The 20373-nt window shown below is 43.5% G+C and overlaps 1 protein-coding gene across 2 annotated transcripts in view; it reads right to left on the minus strand.

Annotated features, from left to right (window-relative positions):
* Positions 1-2595: 2595 nt before the first annotated feature.
* CD79A (CD79a molecule) overlaps positions 2596-20373 on the minus strand; it is a 31021-nt gene continuing 13243 nt past the window's right edge. For both annotated transcript variants that reach the window (XM_053397881.1, XM_053397880.1), the window contains exons 2-5: positions 13303-13770; positions 7798-7916; positions 6108-6176; positions 2596-4223 (exon numbers count right to left, since the gene is read on the minus strand). In XM_053397881.1, coding sequence (XP_053253856.1) covers positions 4101-4223; positions 6108-6176; positions 7798-7916; positions 13303-13770 — 779 coding nt within the window. In that variant the 3' untranslated portion in view covers positions 2596-4100. The remainder of the gene's footprint in view (positions 4224-6107; positions 6177-7797; positions 7917-13302; positions 13771-20373) is intronic.

The following is a 20373-nucleotide window of genomic DNA, read 5'->3' on the forward strand; positions in this document are numbered from 1 at the left end:
ACAATGAAATCCCAAGATTCCATAATTCAGTTGAACAGTGCTTGCACTTACACTGTGCAGCTCTTGGGCTTTATTTCAATAGTCAATCATATTCTGCCCATGTTATCTTAATAAATGGCTTCTTCAAAAGTGACTGCTGTTACTGTCATAAATTAAGAAATAGCTTTCAATGTAACTGTCCAATTACTTTTTACATTAATCTTTTTACATTAATCAAATAACACACTGTATGTAAACACATATTATGAAATATGATGCCTGCTTCTTCTAGCCAAAGTAGTTTTGTGAGGGAAACAGTCAGAAATGGAAGCAGGAGGGGAGTAAGATGTTTAATTCTTTATTTAGTTTTTTTTTCTTCCGCAGCTTTCCCTCAAGCCACTCTCCTCCAGGGGTGCCTGTTAAACTTGCAAAATACATTATTTGGAACCTTGCAAGGAGAAAAGTAGCTTCAGGAGGAGTTAGTTGGGAAATGCCATGCAGATGTCTATGCACAAGGATGAAATTCCTTCCTCTCCCCCCTCCCCCATTTCAGATTTCAACCACCAAAGCTTCTTTGCCTAAAACAAACAACCACAGTGGATTTGTATTACATGCTTTTGCATACCACGTATGTGTTAGCCTTGCAACTTCTCAAAACTGTTATATTTGCCAAATAATATAGTTCCACCTGCAGACAAAAGTAGAGCAAAGTATCAGGACTGAATCCTACATGTCACAGGATAGCTGTGAATAGGATATCCTGTGGTGTTTTGTTGTTGTTGTTGTTGTTGTTGTAAGAGTTAGTAATGGCACTAGAAGTGCTAATGTGGCTTGAGACCCCAGTGCTGTGGAAGGGAGGATGGCTAATTGGTTAACCCTTCTCTCCATGCTATTTCCCTCAGAGAACTGCCTGCTTCCCTGATGATGCTATTTAACTTCAAGGCAAACCCATACATATAATACCCGTATGTGTTGCTCCACAAGGCAAGTACTAGCACTAGGGATCCAGTTTAGGACAAATGACATGGGGGAAGGGTTGAGCCCCCACTCAAAGTGCAGTATCAAAAACATTTACCCTTCCTGATCCTGAAGACAGCCACTCCATTCTAAACAGCTTTACCTTGGAAGTCTTACTGACTTTATTAGGCCTTCTAAGTAAATGAAATGAGGATCACAGGCGCTTTGTGTATGTTATGTGTAGTAAGGGCTGATTCATATCATTCTTTTAAGGGGGCTGAGAGAGATGCAATAGATATCAGATCCTGCCTATTGATGTTCCATGCCATAATGATAACACTTACATAGGCCATTCATGCAAAAATGGACAGGGTGGAAAGCCTTCATGAATCCCCATTCCTTTGCAAGCATCTTCCACATGGTGGCATTATAGTTCACCTTCTAGATCAGGGGTCAGCAACCTTTTTTCAGCCGTGGGCCAGACCACCTCCCCTCAGACCATTTGGTGGGCTGGACTATATTTTTTGGGGGGAAATGAATGAATTCCTATGCACCACAAACAACCCAGAGATGCATTTTAAATAAAAGCACACATTCTACTCATGTAAAAACACCAGGCAGGCCCTACAAATAACCCAGAGATGCATTTTAAATAAAAAGACACATTCTACTCGGGTAAAAACACGCTGATTCCCGGACTGTCCGCGGGCTGGATTAAGAAGGCAATTGGGCCTTAGGTTGCCTGTGGGCCTTAGGTTGCCTACCCCTGTTCTAGATGGTGAGTGCTGCTGAAGGGAGCTAACACTGTTTAGGGGTAGAGAGAACTGCTAAAAGGCCCTTACAGCAACTGCAATATAGAGTATTATCTGAACAGTCTGTGCCACCAACTCTGTTGCCTGCCCATGGTTGTGAATTGCTCTGGTTTTGTAAGGATAATACAGACACTTTTTAGAATAATTTAAAAGACATACTCTGTTTAACCAGAGATGGTACCAGACGGAAAACAAATTGTTCCCAGGCACAGATGGTGCATTAAGGTTTAGGCTACAAGGCATATGGGTTGTAGGAAAGAGCACTGGCTGAAGTACAGTTGTACCTCGGGATGCGAACGGGATCCGTTCTGGAGCCCCATTCGCATCCAGAAGCAAACGTAACTAGCGACGGCTCGTCTGCGCACACGTGCGCCGCTTTTTGCCGCTTCTGCACATGCACGTGACGTCATTTTGAGCGTCTGCGCATGCGCGAGTGGTGAAACCCGGAAGTAACGCGTTCTGTTACTTCCGGGTTGCCAAGGAGCGGAACTCGAACGTGCTCAACATGAAGCATATTCAACCTGAGGTATGACTGTATATAAAACTATCCATCATGAAGATAGTCAATGCATGTTTCCTTGTGCAAAGGTAGCCAGCTGACCACTTGTAGTGTGAAAATGTGTACTGTATTGCATCTGATCAGACAAGCATCAAGACAGGCCTGACTTTCCTGTACTGCTCAGTATTACAAAAGCACTGATCCAAACTAACCCTGTTATCATGAGGTTAGGGTTAGAAATAAGTTGTTCTCCTAAGTGAATAATAGAATATATCACTTTGATGTTGTTTTGAATATAAAGCAAGTAGGACATTTTCTAAATAAATGAAACATGTTGTTTCAAAACAATCTCATTTCATAACAGTGAAACGTTTATTTTATTAACATCCCAGATGACAAAACATGAAAAAATAAGGAAATTTAGTCTGAAATTAAATCGAAACAGGATTACAAACCGTCTTGCATGCTAGGGCTTGGATCAAGAGTATTATCGGGGTCAACTACCCATTTCCCTGGGCACTGCTTCAACTCACCCACCTTTGGCAATCTTCTGTAATGCACAACCAGAGCTTTGTATGCCATGGTAAGAAGAGAGGGTCAGCCTATTACTTTAGGGAAATAACCAAACACTGTGAAATGTCTGGGGGTTTTTTCATTGTCTCCATGAAAACTTAAAACTCATTGGTTCTTCTAATGGAGAGATACTCAACATAGTGTCCTCCATATGTTTTTGGACTAGAACTCCCATCAATCCAGCCAACAAAGACAACAGTAGGGGATAATGGCAGTTATAGGCCAAAACATCTGGAGAGTATTGCATTGGTTAACCCTATTACTTTTAGCCACAAGTCAGGCTCGTCTCATTAGCTCTCTCCAGCTTTCCTTTGGTATTTGAAGAAAGCTGGGGAGGTTCATAGTGCAATCTATCAAAAAAATTAAAATCCTACAATATTAACAATGTTACAACTTTTTCCTATACAAGAGTGGGAAAGCATACAAGTAGCAGATCAAAGATGAAGACAAATATAATATTGAAACAAAAGTTGCATAGGTTTTTCACCCATGATATGATTTCAGCCTTTTCCTGGCTTCTACCAAAGCAAATGTTGGATAAGCTCTGTTTTTTATCCTATCTTGTGATTGAGGCAGTCTATGTACTATTTCTTTCTTGTTCATGTGTGTCTTGAAGCATTGTCCAATCAGCACCATATATAGCTGGATTTTGCTGCAAACCTATAGCCCAATTTCCTTCAGCATTCAACAATGGGGAAAAAATATACATTTGAACTGAACACAGTGAGCACGCTTCCAAATCAGCTGCACTATAAATAGGTCTCTCTTAAACCCCAATTTCAGAAAGGGAAGTAGGAGCAGGCACACATTCTAAATGAATTAATCCTATAAACTCAGTTGTGCACCATTTGGTGAATGTCACTGACGTGTTCTTTACATCTTGGAACAAATTTTCCTAGAAAAAGGGAGGGAAGCATCTCTTCCCAACAAGACCAAGAATGGAAAAGTGACTAGGAAGATGTCAAGTGAAGATAAAGTTAGTACTTGTCAGAATATTTTGTCAGGAAAACGAAAATGCCAGGAAACCTGTGTTGATTACCCTCCTGCCAAAACCAGAACTTTCACAAAGCAGAATCAATAAGTTCTTCTCAGCCTTCTTATTGTAAACCTGACATAGTTATACAAGTGTGAGTATCCTGGAGACAGGAGAATATAGAATCCTTCCACCCCTGCCCTCAATTCTCCTCAGCAGGATGAAGTGAGGGAGAATATTCAGGATTTAAAATGGGCTGTTTATACTGTGTGCCTGGAAAGTGAATGCAAAGCAAAGTCCTTTTCTATCACGGTTTCTCTGGCTTCTCCAGCTGCAGATCAATCACTTTCACGTTCCCTATGTCCTGGTAGGTGGCCTGCAGCCCCCGTGAAATGTCCTCATACATGGAACAGTCATCCAGATTCAGTCCCTAGGAAGGGAAAACAAAAAAAAAGGTCAATTTCTGAAAGATAAGTCTATAAGCATAAATACTAATACACTATTATTCTGAAGATGCATTGAGTTTTAGGGAGATAGCCAAGGTTAGTCTTATTCAGAGCAGAACCAGAAAGATAAGTCTATAAACATAAATACTAATACACTATTATTCTGAAGATGCATTGAGTTTTAGGGAGATAGCCAAGGTTAGTCTTATTCAGAGCAGAACCAGAAAGATAAGTCTATAAGCATAAATACTAATACACTATTATTCTGAAGATGCATTGAGTTTTAGGGTGATAGCCAAGGTTAGTCTTATTCAGAGCAGAACCAGAAAGATAAGTCTATAAGCATAAATACTAATACACTATTATTCTGAAGATGCATTGAGTTTTAGGGTGATAGCCAAGGTTAGTCTTATTCAGAGCAGACCCGTTAAAAACAATGGACATTACAAATTTCGGTGCATTAATTTCAAAGGGTCTGCTCTGTGGGATGTGACATCACTGTAGCAGTCAAATACAACATTTCCAGTTTGCCCAGAGTGGACTCACGGGGATGATGTTCCAGCCAGGAGGACTTCCTGTCACTAGGTATAACTTGATACAACCCTTTGGCTGCAACCCTAAACAAGTTTATTAGGAAGTAAATCCCACTAAGTAGGATATTGAGATTGAACTGAAGGGGGAGACGGCGCTCTTCTTTTTCCACAGGCCTCACCACAGGAAATGAAGATTGGGTCTGGTTTTTTTAGGATAATGGCAAAACATACTTTCACAGTAACGTAATGAACTCATCTTGAGCAACAGGAAAATGTACATAAGCATATAAAATAAAATACATAAAAATAACAAATAGTAAAGCTTTTGACTACTTTCCTTCCTACTGGAATTAAAGCGTTCTCATTTTTTAATTCACCGATCTTTGGCAGGGATCCTCACTCCTAAATCTGTAGGCAGCGCCTATACTTTGGAACTCCCTGCCTATTGAGATCAAGCGCATGACTTCCCTATACTCTTTTCAGCATCTGCTAAAAACATTCCTCTTTAGACAAGTCTGCCCAGAAGCTTAGAACTTTGAGGTGATTTACGGTAAATCTGTTTTAGCATTTTAACTTTTGTATGCTTTAAAGCAGGCTTCCGCAAACTCGACCCTCCAGATGTTTTGAGACTACAATTCCCACCATCCCTGACCACTGGTCCTGCTAGCTAGGGATCATGGGAGTTGTCGGCCAAAAAACATCTGGAGGGCTGGGTTTGAGGAAGCCTGCTTTAAAGTCAGGTTGTAATTTTTTCCCGTGATTTCACTGTTTTATCTCTTTGTAAACCGCTTTGAGGTTTTGTTTTGTTTTTACAATCAAGCGGTGCATAAATTTTATGAAATAAAAAAAATATATACAGTGGTACCTCTGGTTGCGAACGGGATCCATTCCAGAGGCCCGTTTGCAACATGAGCAGAACACAACCCGCGCCTGCGTGGGTCGTGATTCGCTGCTTTTGCGCATGCGCGTGACATCGTTTTGCACGTCTGTGCATGTGGCGAAACCCAGAAGTAACCCTTTCCGGTACTTCCGGGTCGCCGTGGGACGCAACCTGAAAACGCGCAACCTGAAGCAAACGTAACATGAGGTATGACTGTATTATGCATGAATATGTTTCTTTGCCTGGTGTTAAATTATGCTGCTGCACAATACTGGCTGGGCTTCCTATTTCCAGTATCATATGAATACACTATGGTGTCCGTCTCCTTCAGCTTTGGAATTTTCCCACATTCTGCTGCACAGAAGCATGGGCGTAGCCAGGATTTTTCTTAACATTTTTATTTATGGGGGGGGCAACTGCCAATCCCTTCCCCATGCCCAGTCTCCTGGAATTACCTCATATATGTTCTCCTCTTCATAAGCCTTCTTCTTGGCTTGTAAAAGGCGCTCATTTTCCCATCTCTTCTGCAAAAAAAGAGAAGCAAAACACTATGAAAACAAGTGTGGTACATCAGGTAGGCACCACTGGGCCTGCCAAAGCGTGCAGCCCAGTAGTGAGCCCAATGCCATTCTCTGGAGCTGCTCCTCAGTGATGCTGTCTGTTCACCTGCCCTCTAAGTGTGCAAACGTAAGAATGAGATAATGGAGACATAGTCTCTATATGCTTTTCCTCCAAGTGGCTGGGCTTCCTGGACTCCACCAAATTGGAGATGGTTCTCTGCTTAGCTGCATCAGTTTTCGGTGCATTTTACATGCTTTTAGGCCACAAACTCAGGCCACACACACACACCACACATTTAAAGCACTCTTCTGTCACTTTAACAGCCATGGCTTCTCCCAAAGACTCATGGGAACTGTAGTTAAGTGTGCCAAGAGTTAGGAGAGCCCTCACAGAGCTGCAATTCCCAGCACTCTTAACAAACTACAGTTCCCAGGATTCTTTGAGGGAAGCCATGACTGTTAAAATGGTACAATAATGGCTTTATTTTTTATTTTATTTAAAGTATGTTGTGGCTATAACCCTAAACCAGTTTAACTGTCCTTCCCCCATTCACAGTTGGGATTCTCTGAGGAAGTGAGAGGTGAGTTATAGCGAATTGTTGATTACCACTTCTTGCTAAATGACAATTACCAGTATTGAGAGGCTCATAATCTTGGTAGCCATTTACTGCTTAGATTTCATAGGTTCTCAATATGTTGGTCACAGTTAATGGTAACTAATGAGTTGATCACAGAAGAGCATAACAATTAAATCAATTTTAGTTTAAGGGCCGTTTCATACAAACAAAAACTGCTCCTCAGCTGATCAGCACATGATAAAACTGAACATATGTTACGACATTCTGTCTGGCCATATGGAAAAGTAGTTGCATGAACTTTCTGTCATGCATGATTGGGGTGCATAGGTGAAAACCTACATCCTGGGTAGCTGTGTGTGACAGAGAAATAAAGAGGCCAATTCACCAAATGCCCAGCTGTAATTCAGACAGCATTTGTAGATGGACAATTCTAGCTTATGTGAACTAGTCTTCAGTTAGCTGTGTAGGTAAAACAACACGTCTCAGATAAGTACCAGGGGCCAGGAAATGGTCTAAAGGTGCATGACACAGCCATCTTGTTCTTGTCAGTCCCTGGATGGGAACCTACCTGAGACCCCTCTGTGTGCTTCCTTAAGTTTCATGACAGCGGAGAAGTGGGATATCGATGTGATAAACATGTCACACAAGCCTTTTACTAAAGGAACACAGCAAAAAGCATTTTGTATTTCAGAGCCATCCACTTATTGTTCTCAGACAATACCCTTGGTACTTTGCTATAACTGACCCATGTGATTCCAGTGAACTGCCATTTGGGGGAAAACTCTTGTATCAGGCGATGATCTAGATGCTGTGCCTGTTGCTGGTGTACATGCTGATAAAAGGACAGTTTGCCTCTTTGGGGTAACAATCTACTCTTTAAAAATAGAAAAAAAGCAGAACAAGATCTGGTGACTGGAAACTGTAGGCTGACAGATTCATTATACACCATGCTCTCCCTGTCTGTCACCATGCGTACAAAGAATAGTCAGAGGGAAATAACAGCTCACCCTGAAGAGCAAAAAAAGACCAGGACCAATGGCACAGATGAGTAGCAGGAAACCCTCAGCTGTGATGATCTTATTTTTGACGCCTTCTGTCATGTTCAGGAAAGAGGCTGGTCGAGGCCCTAGAAGACAGCAAGCAGGAGAGTGTTTGATCCAGAAACCCCACAGCATCCCTAACTATTTTATCACTCTCTTGCTATCCCAGGTAAAAGTACAAGTATGCAAAGAAAAATATGCACCCCAGGTATTATTGCATTAAGTGTCTTTGTTTGTATTGATTTACTCTGCCTGCCCTGCCATGGGTGGCGCTGTGGGTTAAACCACAGAGCCTAGAGCTTCCCGATCAGAAGGTCGGTGGTTCGAATCCCTGCGACAGGGTGAGCTCCCGTTGCTCGGTCCCTGCTCCTGCCAACCTAGCAGTTTGAAAGCACGAAGTGCAAGTAGATAAATAGGTACCGCTCTGGCGGGAAGGTAAATGGCATTTCCGTGCGCTGCTCTGGTTCGCCAGTAGTGGCTTCGTCATGCTGGCCACATGACCCAGAAGCTGTATGCCGGCTCCCTCGGCCAATAAAGCGAGATGAGCGCCGCAACCCGAGAGTCGGCCACGACTGGACCTAGTGGTCAGGGGTCCCTTTACCTTTACCTTACCTTACTCTGCCTGCCCTGCCACCTCTGCCACTGGCAGAGAAGCGGCACTGGCACTGATTTTGGGCAAGTACTTGCTATGAAATTGGCACTGATGCCAGCACTGCTTCTCCACAATGGTTCTGTTTGTACATTGCAGTGCCAAACCTACTCTCCGGATTTCTCCTTAAGATAAAATTTTTGGTGGCGTCTTCTGTGCCTCTTCACACATTCTGCAGAAAACTTTTCCCCATTTTGAAGCTTCAGGTTAAATGTTGTGTTGTGCGGGCTGATAATACGTCATTTCACAGGCCAGTGGCAATTTCAGAAAGGAAATGAAAGTTCTTATTGACAAAACAAGGTTGTGGAGCATATTTACAAAAACCCTGATTAAGATACTGTCTGGCAGAAGTATGAATTCTGCTCTGACTTATAACTCACTGGGTGTTTGGGAGCAACCCTAGTTGTAACACCTAGTTTACTTCTCAATGAAACCTACCTAACAAAGTTGTTGTAATGATAAAATGTGGTTGGGAATAATAATAATAATAATATTTTTTATTTATACCCCACCCTCCCCAGCCAAGGCCGGGCTCAGGGCGGCTAACAAGCAATAATAAAAACAAGTTGAATGAATACAACTTAAAAACAAGAGTAAAATACAACATTAAAATATTGAAACATTAAAATATTAAAATGCAGCCTCATCACAGGAGGAGAAAGGAAAAAGAAAAAAGAAAGAGGGGGAGGGGGAGGGAAGGGAATCAAATTGGCAGGAAGATAAACAATATCAATATTCTCATAACCCAGAACTCACCTGTATCAGTCCCTATTCCCTCGGAGCTTCTGCCTGGCACTACTCTAGCTACACTCCCATCTCTCTGGAAGAACCATTAACTTTAAGAATTCAATGCAGGAATCCTGTATAGATATTACCAGCCAGGCTTAGGTCTCTAGAAAATCCCCAGTCTGAAAAACGAAGCTGCTTCACTATAACCCATGAGTGCAGCTACTCAGAGCACACCCACAGAAATTAATGGGGATGGCTAACTTAGGTCCATTAATTTAATTGAGACTATTCTGTGTAGAACTTAGTTAAATACAACTCCACGTTCTTTTCCTTCTACATCTGGCACCAGGTATATATCTATTTAACCAAGTGGTAACTTTGCAAGTGGTTAACTTGTATTCCCCCTGCCAAGTGATGAGGAAAATCCAAGCACACCTAAGCAGAAATCTAAGCAGGGAAATAATCATATTGTCTTCACTAGGCTACAGCAGAGAGTGGAAGAGGAAAAATGCACCTCTCTGAATTCTGCAATGTCGTTTTCCAGCCAAGCAATGTTTTAAAAATGCATCTACTAAGATAACGTGCACATAAGAATGCTTGTATAATGACAAAGATGCAGTATACTCCGGAAAATTACTTTGCAAAAATGGGAAAACTGCACGTAAAAATGTGTATATTGGAAGAAAATTGTACCAAAACACTGGTGAAATTCATTGAGGCCTTTTTCTAAAATGTGGAAATTTTAGGACTTAAAGACTAGAAAAAATAAGAAACTGAAACTTATATTGGCCCATGCCTAGTGTTGAGAAGCTATCAAGTGTCACCTGGCAGCAGCTGTTTAATCAGAAGGTGGAAGAGAAGAAACTCCATCAACACAGCTGAGAGACTGGCATTTCTTGGTTTCTCCTCTCTGAAGTTTTCTACCACAGCAGGAACTAAGAACTCCTGTCTTGAGTACTAGTTTCCTCCTCCTGCCTCATCCATTTATCTTTTGTGTCATCATTCTTGATGCCTCCCTTTCCATGGAGGCGCAGGTTGCAGCAACAGCCAAGGCGACATTTTCCCATCTTCGCCGTATCAAGCAGTTGGTCCCTTACCGTTCCCACCCTGTCCTGGCCACAGTGATCCATGCGACGGTCACCTCCAGGCTTGACTACTGTAACTCACTCTACTCGGGTCTGCCCTTGAAACTGTCCCAGAAACTCCAGTGGGTGCAGAATGCTGCAGCGAGGCTCCTCACGGGGTCTTTGCCATGGGAGCATATTCACCCAGTGCTTTTGAAGCTGCACTGGCTCCTGGTGGACTACAGGGTCAGGTTTAAGGTGCTGGTTTTGACCTTTAAAGCCCTATATGACCTAGGACCCTCGTACTTACGGGACCGCCTCTCCTGGTATGTCCCACAGAGGACATACCTAAGGTCCATGAATAATAATAGTTTAGAGGTCCCAGGCCCTAAGGAAGTTAGATTATCCTCCACCAGGGCCAGGGCCTTTTCAGTGATGGCTCCAACCTGGTGCAATGCTTTGTCCCATGAGACTAGAACCCTGCAGGACTTGATCTCCTTCTGCAGGGCCTGTAAGACAGAGCTATTCCACCTGGCCTTCAATTTGAATTAGCCTGATCCTCTGTTCCCTTTTCTCTTCTATGAAGAAACCCTTTCTGGGACCCCACATTTAAATTTTTCCCTGGCCTCCTTGCTGGCCCTAGTAGGACCAACTTGGCCAGTTAGCCCTGGTGATCATTTGATGTCTACTGACAGGGGTTTTTTTCCCCCTTCCCAAAATGACCCCTGATTTTTTGAATTTTATTGATATTGATGCTGCATTTTTATGTTGTCTTTTATGCTGTTTTAAAGTCGCATTTTAATCAATGTTTTATATGTGCTGTTCTCCGCCCTGAGCCCGGTTTTTAAACCAGGAAGGGCAGGGTGTAAATAAATTATTATTATTATTATTATTATTATTATTATTATTATTATTATTATTATTACATCTAAATTATAACCCTGAGGGCAGGAGCTGTCTTGTTTCTATTGCTCTGGAAGCCTTTTTCATCTGAATGCATGCACACATCAGATATAAAACAACATTTCAAGGCCAATGTTGAAAATTAAACACAAAACAACAGTGAACATCCTGAGATATTTCTGATTTTCAGACTGCATTTATTTCAGATCTATAAGGAGATAAAAAAAAATTTCAAAGTAGCTCCTAGAAAAGTTTTAAAGTTTAGTCATCTTATACTCTCTTCTGATATGCATTGGCCAATTACAAATTATTTTTTCTAACGCAATTTTTTTAAAAAACAAACAAACCCCAAACTAACAGGCAAATGTAACTTCTGATGCAGCCTATGCAGTGGTACCTCAGGTTAAGTACTTAATTGGTTCCAGAAGTCCATTCTTAACCTGAAGCATTCTTAACCTGAAGCGGACTTTCCCATTGAAAGTAATGAAAAGTAGATTGATCCATTCCAGACGATGAAAACCCCCCCTAAAACAGCAATTTAACACGAATTTTACTGTCTAACTAGACCATTGATCCATAAAATGAAGACTTTAAAAGAATTTTTTGATTTCAATTTAAATAAGGAGAATGTCATAAAGATCGTTTGGGATGCCAGCAAAGCTGTCCTTAGAGGATTTTTTATACAGTGGTACCTCAGGTTAGGGACGCGGGTGGCGCTGTGGGTAAAAGCCTCAGCGCCTAGGGCTTGCCGATCGAAAGGTCGGTGGTTCGAATCCCCGCGGCGGGGTGCGCTCCCGTCGTCTGGTCCCAGCGCCTGCCAACCTAGCAGTTCGAAAGCACCCTCGGGTGCAAGTAGATAAATAGGGACCGCTTACCAGCGGGAAGGTAAACGGCGTTCCGTGTGCTGCGCTGGCTCGCCAGATGCAGCTTGTCACGCTGGCCACGTGACCCGGAAGTGTCTGCGGACAGCGCTGGCCCCCGGCCTATAGAGTGAGATGGGCGCACAACCCTAGAGTCTGTCAAGACTGGCCCGTACGGGCAGGGGTACCTTTACCTTTACCTACCTCAGGTTAAGTACTTAATTCGTTCTGGAGGTCCGTTCTTAACCTGAAACTGTTCTTAACCTGAAGCACCACTTTAACTAATGGGGCCTCCAGCTGCTGCTGCACCGCCACTGCACAATTTCTGTTCTCATCCTTAAGCAAAGTTCTTAACCCGAGGTAATATTTCTGGGTTAGTGGAGTCCGTAACCTGAAGCGTATGTAACCTGAAGCGTATGTAACCCGAGGTACCACTGTACACCCTTCCCTCAGCTTGCCTGCTGATCCCGAGACAGCTTGTTTGTGTGTGTGTGTGTGTGTGTGTGTGTGTGTAGAAATCCCATTGGCACCAATGGGCGCTTTCCCCCTAAGTCTAATTGTTGCCCATTTTTGGTGGTGGTGGGGGAGCGATTTTAGTTAGGATCACAGACTACAGGGCGTTATCTCTGCTTTCTCCAATCACAGTTCCAATGAGAATTGCACCCCCCAAAGGCATGGCAATAAGCATTGTGTGTGTGTGTGGGGGGGGGTTCTCTCACTAACTACTAAGCCTAATTGCCACACAAGGGGAGGTGTGTGGGTATTTTTGGTCATGATTAAGTGTGCCATTGTTAAGTTGTGAGTGAACATATCAGACGACACAGCAATTCTTCAAACAGCTCTTGTTTATTCGCAGGCCAGAACAGAACTGATTGAAGGGTTCAGCCAACCTGCTTATATAGATGTCCACTACAAAGCAACAGTAACAACTTTCTGTAACTATCCAATCACTGAACGTCACTTTCAATTCCTTATTTGCATATGTGGACCTGAGTGAAAACTATCTACAGTATCCCCCTGCTGGCCCAGGGTGAGAACTTCAGTACATAACAGCCATGACTAATAATAATGATAATAATAATAATAATAATAATAATAATAATAATAATAATAATAATATATTATTTATACCCTGCCCATCTGGCTGAGTTTCCCCAGCCACTCTGGGCGGCTCCCAACCAAGTGTTAAAAACATACCCACAGACTTACCCACCCCAGCTTTACAGATACCACCCCAACCCTATGGAGTCACAAGGTTCATACTCACTCCGGACCCAGAGGTACGTGCCACAAGACTGGCGTTGGCCGGCCGATGGAGCAGACACACAGCAATAGTACATGGCTGTGTCTTCCCTTTGGACTGAATGGAAGCTGAGCATTGACAACCCTTGAGAAATGTCTTCCGTGATCTTCCGGGTGTCAGTCTCGTTGACAGCAAAGCTTTCACTGCAGTTGGAGGAGCAAGTCTTTTTCCAAATGACTTTGGCCCCACTGGGGGCCTTGAACTTGCACTCCAGAGTGGCAGAAGACCCTTCGGTGGTTATGTAAGAGGGGCGTCCAGCCTCCACTGTCATGGACACATAGCCCACTGGTGTAGGCAGGGGGGCTGTTTTGGGGTGTTTTTTCTCAGTCGTAGGGGACAGAGTGGCTTCTGTTGTTCCAGAGCTGCTGGCATTTAGTGTGTCTGATGGTGAAATGGACTTGTCAACTGTGGTCTGGTTCCCACAAGCATAACCTGGAGAAGGGAGAAGGGAAAAGTTTTGATGTCTTCAAGCTGTAGAAAGAACCATCTTCCTTTCTTTCTTTTTATGTGGAAATCTCCTTTTGTTTCATTTAGGGCAGTGGTTTTCAACCAGTGTGCTATGGTACCCTGGGTCAGGTGTGCCATGGGCAACACTGGTCTCCATCTTCCTTCCTCCCTCCCTCCCTCCCTCCCTCCCTCCCTCCTCTGAAATATTTTAGAAGTTTTAAAAGCCTGGAATATTTATCTTTTTAGGGTCTTTGCATAGCACCTAAAGGATGCCAGCATCGATATCCACTGGAGAAGGAGTTCCACAAATGGGCTGTCACGATCAAAAATGCTCTCACTCCATGTACTATTATTTTTTATTAAAATGTGTGTGTGCCTTTCATCCACAGATCTCTGGGATCGCTTCTATGAAGACAGAAGAGCACAGATGAGGGCATAAACAGATGTTAACGTATGGGCATATACTGAAGTCATGAGTCAAAAAGGATTTTATTAGGTGAGTAGCAGTGGCTCGAATCTACAAACATGAAACATGAGTCTGACCAAACTGCGGGGGGGCAGTGGAAGACAGGAGTGCCTGGCGTGCTTTGGTCCATGGGGTCACGAAGAATCGGACACAACTAAATGACTAAACAACAACAAAAGCAGTGGCTTGAAATGAGTTTGCAAACAGAACTAAAGAGAGCTAGTTCCAACATACCTTAAGCTGTAGAAGGGAGTCATATTCTCAGGCCTACTTATTTAAAATACAACACAGTGGTGTATCTGGGAATTCATTCTCTCTTTCCAACATCTTTGAAGACTTAGCTACAAGTGGGGTTGGGAATATGTCAAGAGACCATCAGGTCACCAAATATTTGGGTTACCCTCCTCCTGCCCCAAGACAGAGAGAAAATGAGAATGTGTGCGCACACACTTTACTTTTCTATGGGGCCTGGGTAAAGGTCTGATCTAGTAGAATTAAATTTGCTAATAATAACTATAGCTGGACCATAAATAAGGCTGATTGCCAAAGAATTGATGCTTTTGAATTATGGTGCTGGAGGAGACTCTTGAGAGTCCCATGGACTGCAAGAAGATCAAACCTATCCATTCTGAAGGAAATCAGCCCTGAGTGCTCACTGGAAGGACAGATCCTGAAGTTGAGGTTCCAATACTTTTGCCACCGAATGAGAAGAGAAGACTCCCTGGAAAAGACCCTGATGTTGGGAAAGATGAAGGGCACAAGGAGAAGGGGACAACAGAGGACAAGATGGTTGGACAGTGTTCTTGAAGCTACCAGCATGAGTTTGACCAAACTGCGGGAGGCAGCGGAAGACAGGAGTGCCTGGCATGCTCTGGTCCATGAGGTCACAGAGAGTTGGACATGACTAAATGACTAAACAACAACGACAACAATAGTAGTAATAATATATTACTTGTTGCTCCAGCCACATTAGTTGTGGTACCCCACCTAACACTCCATTAAATTAAAGCTTACGCTGCATGGTAAAAATCTCAGATCTGCTTGTTGTCACCATGAAAACATTGATCCTGATGAATCCTCTTTACTTTTACATAGGATGTCAACAAAACCACAAACCAATCATAGAATACATCTGTGGACACAGAGCTGACCTGGAACCAGGAGTGAAGGACCTTTTGGCCCACCAGGTGCTTGTTGGACTCCAACTCCCGTCAGCCCCTGCAAGCATGGCCAATGGGCAGGGATGATGGGAGTTGTGGTCTAGTGGAAGCAGGGATGGCCAAAGGTTCCCCAGCCCTGACCTAGACAAACCAGTGTTTGGGCTCAAAGTAAGGCAGTTTCTAGCTGCTAACTTCGAACAGTCTTGATTAAATGGTTGCATTTACATGCCACCATAAGTCAAGGTTTATTTTTATCGATTGATGGAGATGGATACCTCTCACTACAAAGGGCATTCCATAAATGGGGAACCACCACTGAAAAGATCCTGCCACAAGTTGATTGTGAACCTACAGTGTGTTCAGGTAAATGCAGCCGTAGGACCAGAACTAAGAGACACACATCTTTCCAGCATATGTGGGGGGCTTGTAAAAAAGAGTTCCGGTTTTGGACTGTGATCTTTTCAGAAATTAGTAAAATGACTGGACAGCAGTCTTTAGTCCTGTTAAACATGTTTCAGAAGAATGGGGTTTGTCACTTAAAACCTCGAATTGGCTATCTTCTTGCAGCTGCCCAGCCAGCTGTTGCTCAGTATTGGAAGGACCTCCTAAAGGATGCCGTGTTAGCTAACTGGTATGGGTAAGGTAAAGGTAAAGGACCCCTGGATGGTTAAGTCCAGTCAAGGGCGACTATGGGGTTGAGGTGCTCATCTTGCTTTCAGGCTGAGGGAGCCGGCGTTTGTCCACAGACAGCTTTCCGAGTCATGTGGCCAACATGACTAAACCACTTCTGGCGCAATGGAACACCGTGATGGAAACCAGAGCGCACGGAAACACCGTTTACCTTCCCGCCGCAGCAGTACCTATTTATATACTTGCACTGGCGGGCTTTTGAACTGCTAAGTTGGCAGGAGCTGGGACAGAGCAACAGGAGCTCACTTTGTCCTGGGGATTCGAACTGCCAACCTTCTGATCAGCAAACCCAAGAGGCTCAGTTATAAGATGGTTTGGCCAGATGCTTTGGTGGAAAAATTGATTTAAAATCTATGTTTGGCTAAAGGAATGAAATTTAAAGATCCATTTGAGTCAGATTGACACTGTTTTGTTTCTTATGCAAGCAAAGATGGACTACAAAGACATATCCCAGCAGCATACAAAACTTTACGGTTGCTTTGAACATTGTGGGCTTGAATTTGGGTACTTCTTGATGGGTTGTACTGACCAGTTAATGTTTTTGTTTTGTTTTGTTTATATTACTTTAGACTCCGCTTGTCTCCTGTATGAGATGAGGAATGGATTGTTCTGTACAGTACTTTTAAAACAGTGTTAATAATAGGAAAAAGGAAAAAGGAAAAAGAAAATAACTGCTAAGGGCTGGTTTCAGTGTATCTGAAGAAGTGTGCATGCACATGAAAGCTTATACCCAGAACAAACTTAGTTTGTCTCTAAGGTGCTACTGGAGATAGATAGATAGATGATAGAAAGATAGAAAGATAGAAAGATAGAAAGATAGATAGATGAAAGATAGATATTGTGTCAGATCAACACGGCTACCTACCTGATGCTAAGGGCTGTCATTGAATCATTATGAGTTTGTATAGAATTTGCTCATTTTTGCCTTATTTATATGGGATTGCATTTATGATTGTAATGTTTGCTAATTTTTAATTATTATCACTATCATCATCATCTTCATCATCATTATTATGAGCTGATTTGAGCTCAACATTGTTACCAGAAAAGCAGAATACACATAATACAATCTTTAATTTAATTGTGGTTACATGAAGGACACCATGTAAAATCTATTATAATTTTAGCAGATCAGACTTTTGCCCGGACGTCGTGGAAAAGCAGAGAGTGTCCTGTCACTGACAGGAAAATGGCCCCTGTGTTTTTACAGAAGCCTACATATTTAGCAGGTGACCATTTTCCTGATGTGTCACCTGCTGAATTTCTGCATGGCATCCAAGCTTACTGGGTTTGTTAAGAACAAAAAGGGGGGGCAGCACTCAACCACCCACCCCCATTTTGAATTGCCGTTCCAGTAACAAGCTGTGTAATTTTCACTCCCCTGTTCCTTCCCTTTCACTGAACCACATCTCCACTTCATGATGACACCCCCTCCCCGGCCATCTCTCAAGGGTACCATGCTGGTTTTAGTTCCCTTTTCCTGCCCCTGTTGACAGGAAACAGAAGATAAGTTTTTTTAAATTTTATTTTCAAAAAGGGAACTTTGCAGGTAAGTGGGCCTTGTAGGGTGGAGTGGAACCTTACATGACAGGCTCTTCCTCTCCTGGGGATCATTCTAAAATAGGCTGTGGTTACCTCTGGGTCTAGCAGAGTCTGACAAAAATGGGCAGGAGGTTTGTAGGACAGGTAAATATATAAAAAGCTGCTAGCCCGCGAAAAGGAGTTAGGAACATACACATATCCTCCAACATTTCCCTGATGAAAATAGGGAAAGCAGAGACATCACCTTGCCAACAAAGGTCCGTATAGTTAAAGCTCTGTGAACGGAACAGTGGGTCTCCTTTAAATAGCCATGGCTCCCACCCCAAGAATTCTGGGAGCTGTAGTTTGTTAAAGGTGCTGAGGAAGACCCCCCCCCATTCCACTCAGAGAGTTCCTAGCATGGTGTAACAATAAATCCCTCTTCATGGGAAATTTTGAGAATTGCAGGTCTGTAAGGAGAATGGTCGGTATAGTTAAAGCTATGGTTTTCCCAGTAGCGATGTGTGGAAGTGAGAGCTGGACCATAAAGAAGGCTGATCGCCGAAGAATTGATGCTTTTGAATTATGGTGCTGGAGGAGACTCTTGAGAGTCCCATGGACTGCAAGAAGATCAAACCTCTCCATTCTGAAGGAAATCAGCCCTGAGTGCTCACTGGAAGGACAGATCCTGAAGCTGAGGCTCAAATACTTTCGCCACCTCATGAGAAGATAAGACTCCCTGGAAAAGACCCTGATGCTGGGAAAGATGGAGGGCACAAGGAGAAGGGGACGACAGAGGACGAGATGGTGGGACAGTGTTCTCAAAGCTACCAGCATGAGTTTGATCAAACTGTGGGAGGCAGTGGAAGACAGGAGTGCCTGGCGTGCTCTGGTCCAGGGGGTCACAAAGAGTTGGACACGACTAAACGACTAAACAACAACAACAAGGAAAAGCGGGGCATTCCAGGATCAAGTCAGAAAATGGGATGGCTTCTGTAAATCCAGGACTACCCCCTGGAAAATAGGAACAGTTGGAGGGCCTGTATACATTGAAAGCACTATTGTACCACAGTCATGGCTCCCCACAATGAATTCCGGGATCTGCAGTTTCTTAAGGGTGATGAGAATTGTTAGGAGGCCCCTAGTCCTCTCACAGAGCTACAGTTCTGAGACTTGTAGATCTGGGAGGGGAATGGCACCCTTATCTCATGACAGCTCCCATAATTCTTTGGGGGAAGCCATGACTATTTAAATTGGTATCTCAGTGCTTTCAATGTCTGGTGTGAATGGGGGTCAGGTCATACCATTGGTCTACATAGCTCAGTTTTGTCTCACACCAGGTGTGGGGAACCTTTGGCTATTGGCTGTGCTGGCTGGAGATGATGGGCATTGATATTCAGTAATGAGGGTGAAAGAGGAGAGCGCAAAATATGGTCTGAGGCTCAACATCAAAAAAACGAAGATCATGGCCACTGGTCCCATCACCTCCTGGCAAATAGAAGGGGAAGAAATGGAGGCAGTGAGAGATTTTACTTTCTTGGGCTCCATGATCACTGCAGATGGTGACAGCAGCCACGAAATTAAAAGACGCATGCTTCTTGGGAGAAGGGCAATGACAGGCCTAGACAGCATCTTGAGAAGTAGAGACGTCACCTTGCCAACAAAGGTCCGTATAGTTAAAGCTATGGTTTTCCCAGTAGTGATGTATGGAAGTGAGAGCTGAACCATAAAGAAGGCTGATCGCAGAAGAATTGATGCTTTTGAATTATGGTGCTGGAGAAGACTCTTGAGAGTCCCATGGACTGCAAGAAGATCAAACGCATCCATTCTTAATGAAATCAGCCCTGAGTGCTCACTGGAAGGACAGATCGTGAAGCTGAGGCTCCAGTACTTTGGCCACCTCATGAGAAGAGAGGACTCCCTGGAGAAGACACTGATGCTGGGAAAGATGGAGGGCACAAGGAGAAGGGGGCGACAGAGGATGAGATGGTTGGATAGTGTTTTCGAGGTTACCAGCATGAGTTTGACCAAACTGCGGGAGGTAGTGGAGGACAGGAGTGCCTGGCGTGCTGTGGTCCATGGGGTCACGAAGAGTCGGACACGACTAAACGACTAAACAACAAACAACAACAAACAGCTGGAAGACTCCAGACTTCTGGTTTGCAATAACAGGCAGTGGCTCTCGAGAATTTGAGACAGGGGCTCTCTCTCTTGGACAGCTTTTAAAAGAGGATTAGACTGGGGGAAGGCTGTCTACAGCTACCAACCTAGATGGCTATGCCTTGCCTCCACTGCTGAACGCAGTATGCTTTGGAAACCCCTTTCTGGAAACTGTAGGAAAGGGAGAAAGGGAGAGTGTTGTTTGGCTCAGGTCTCACTTGTAGGCTTCTCATGGGCATCTGGTTGGCGATTGCATAGCTGTCAATGTTTCCCTTTTTTAAAGAGAAATTCCCTTATTCCGAATAGGATTCCTCGCAAAAAAAGGGGAAAGTTGACAGCTATGTGATTGTGAGAACAGGATGCTAGCAGACACACTATTGGCGTGACCCAGCTGGCTCTTCTTACCCACTTACCTAGGAGCAAGCCCCATTGAACTTAATAGGGCTTACCGATGAGTAGGCATGCATAAGATTGGAAGTTATTCATTTCCTCACCCCATCTACTTTAATTTGAGTCTACTTGACCCTGATGGTGGTACAAGACAATTGAACAATGGATCCCTTTATTGATGGAAAATACCACAAGTGACAC

Source organism: Podarcis raffonei, chromosome 8, assembly GCF_027172205.1.
Source record: "Podarcis raffonei isolate rPodRaf1 chromosome 8, rPodRaf1.pri, whole genome shotgun sequence".
NCBI classification, from domain to species: Eukaryota; Metazoa; Chordata; class Lepidosauria; order Squamata; family Lacertidae; genus Podarcis; species Podarcis raffonei.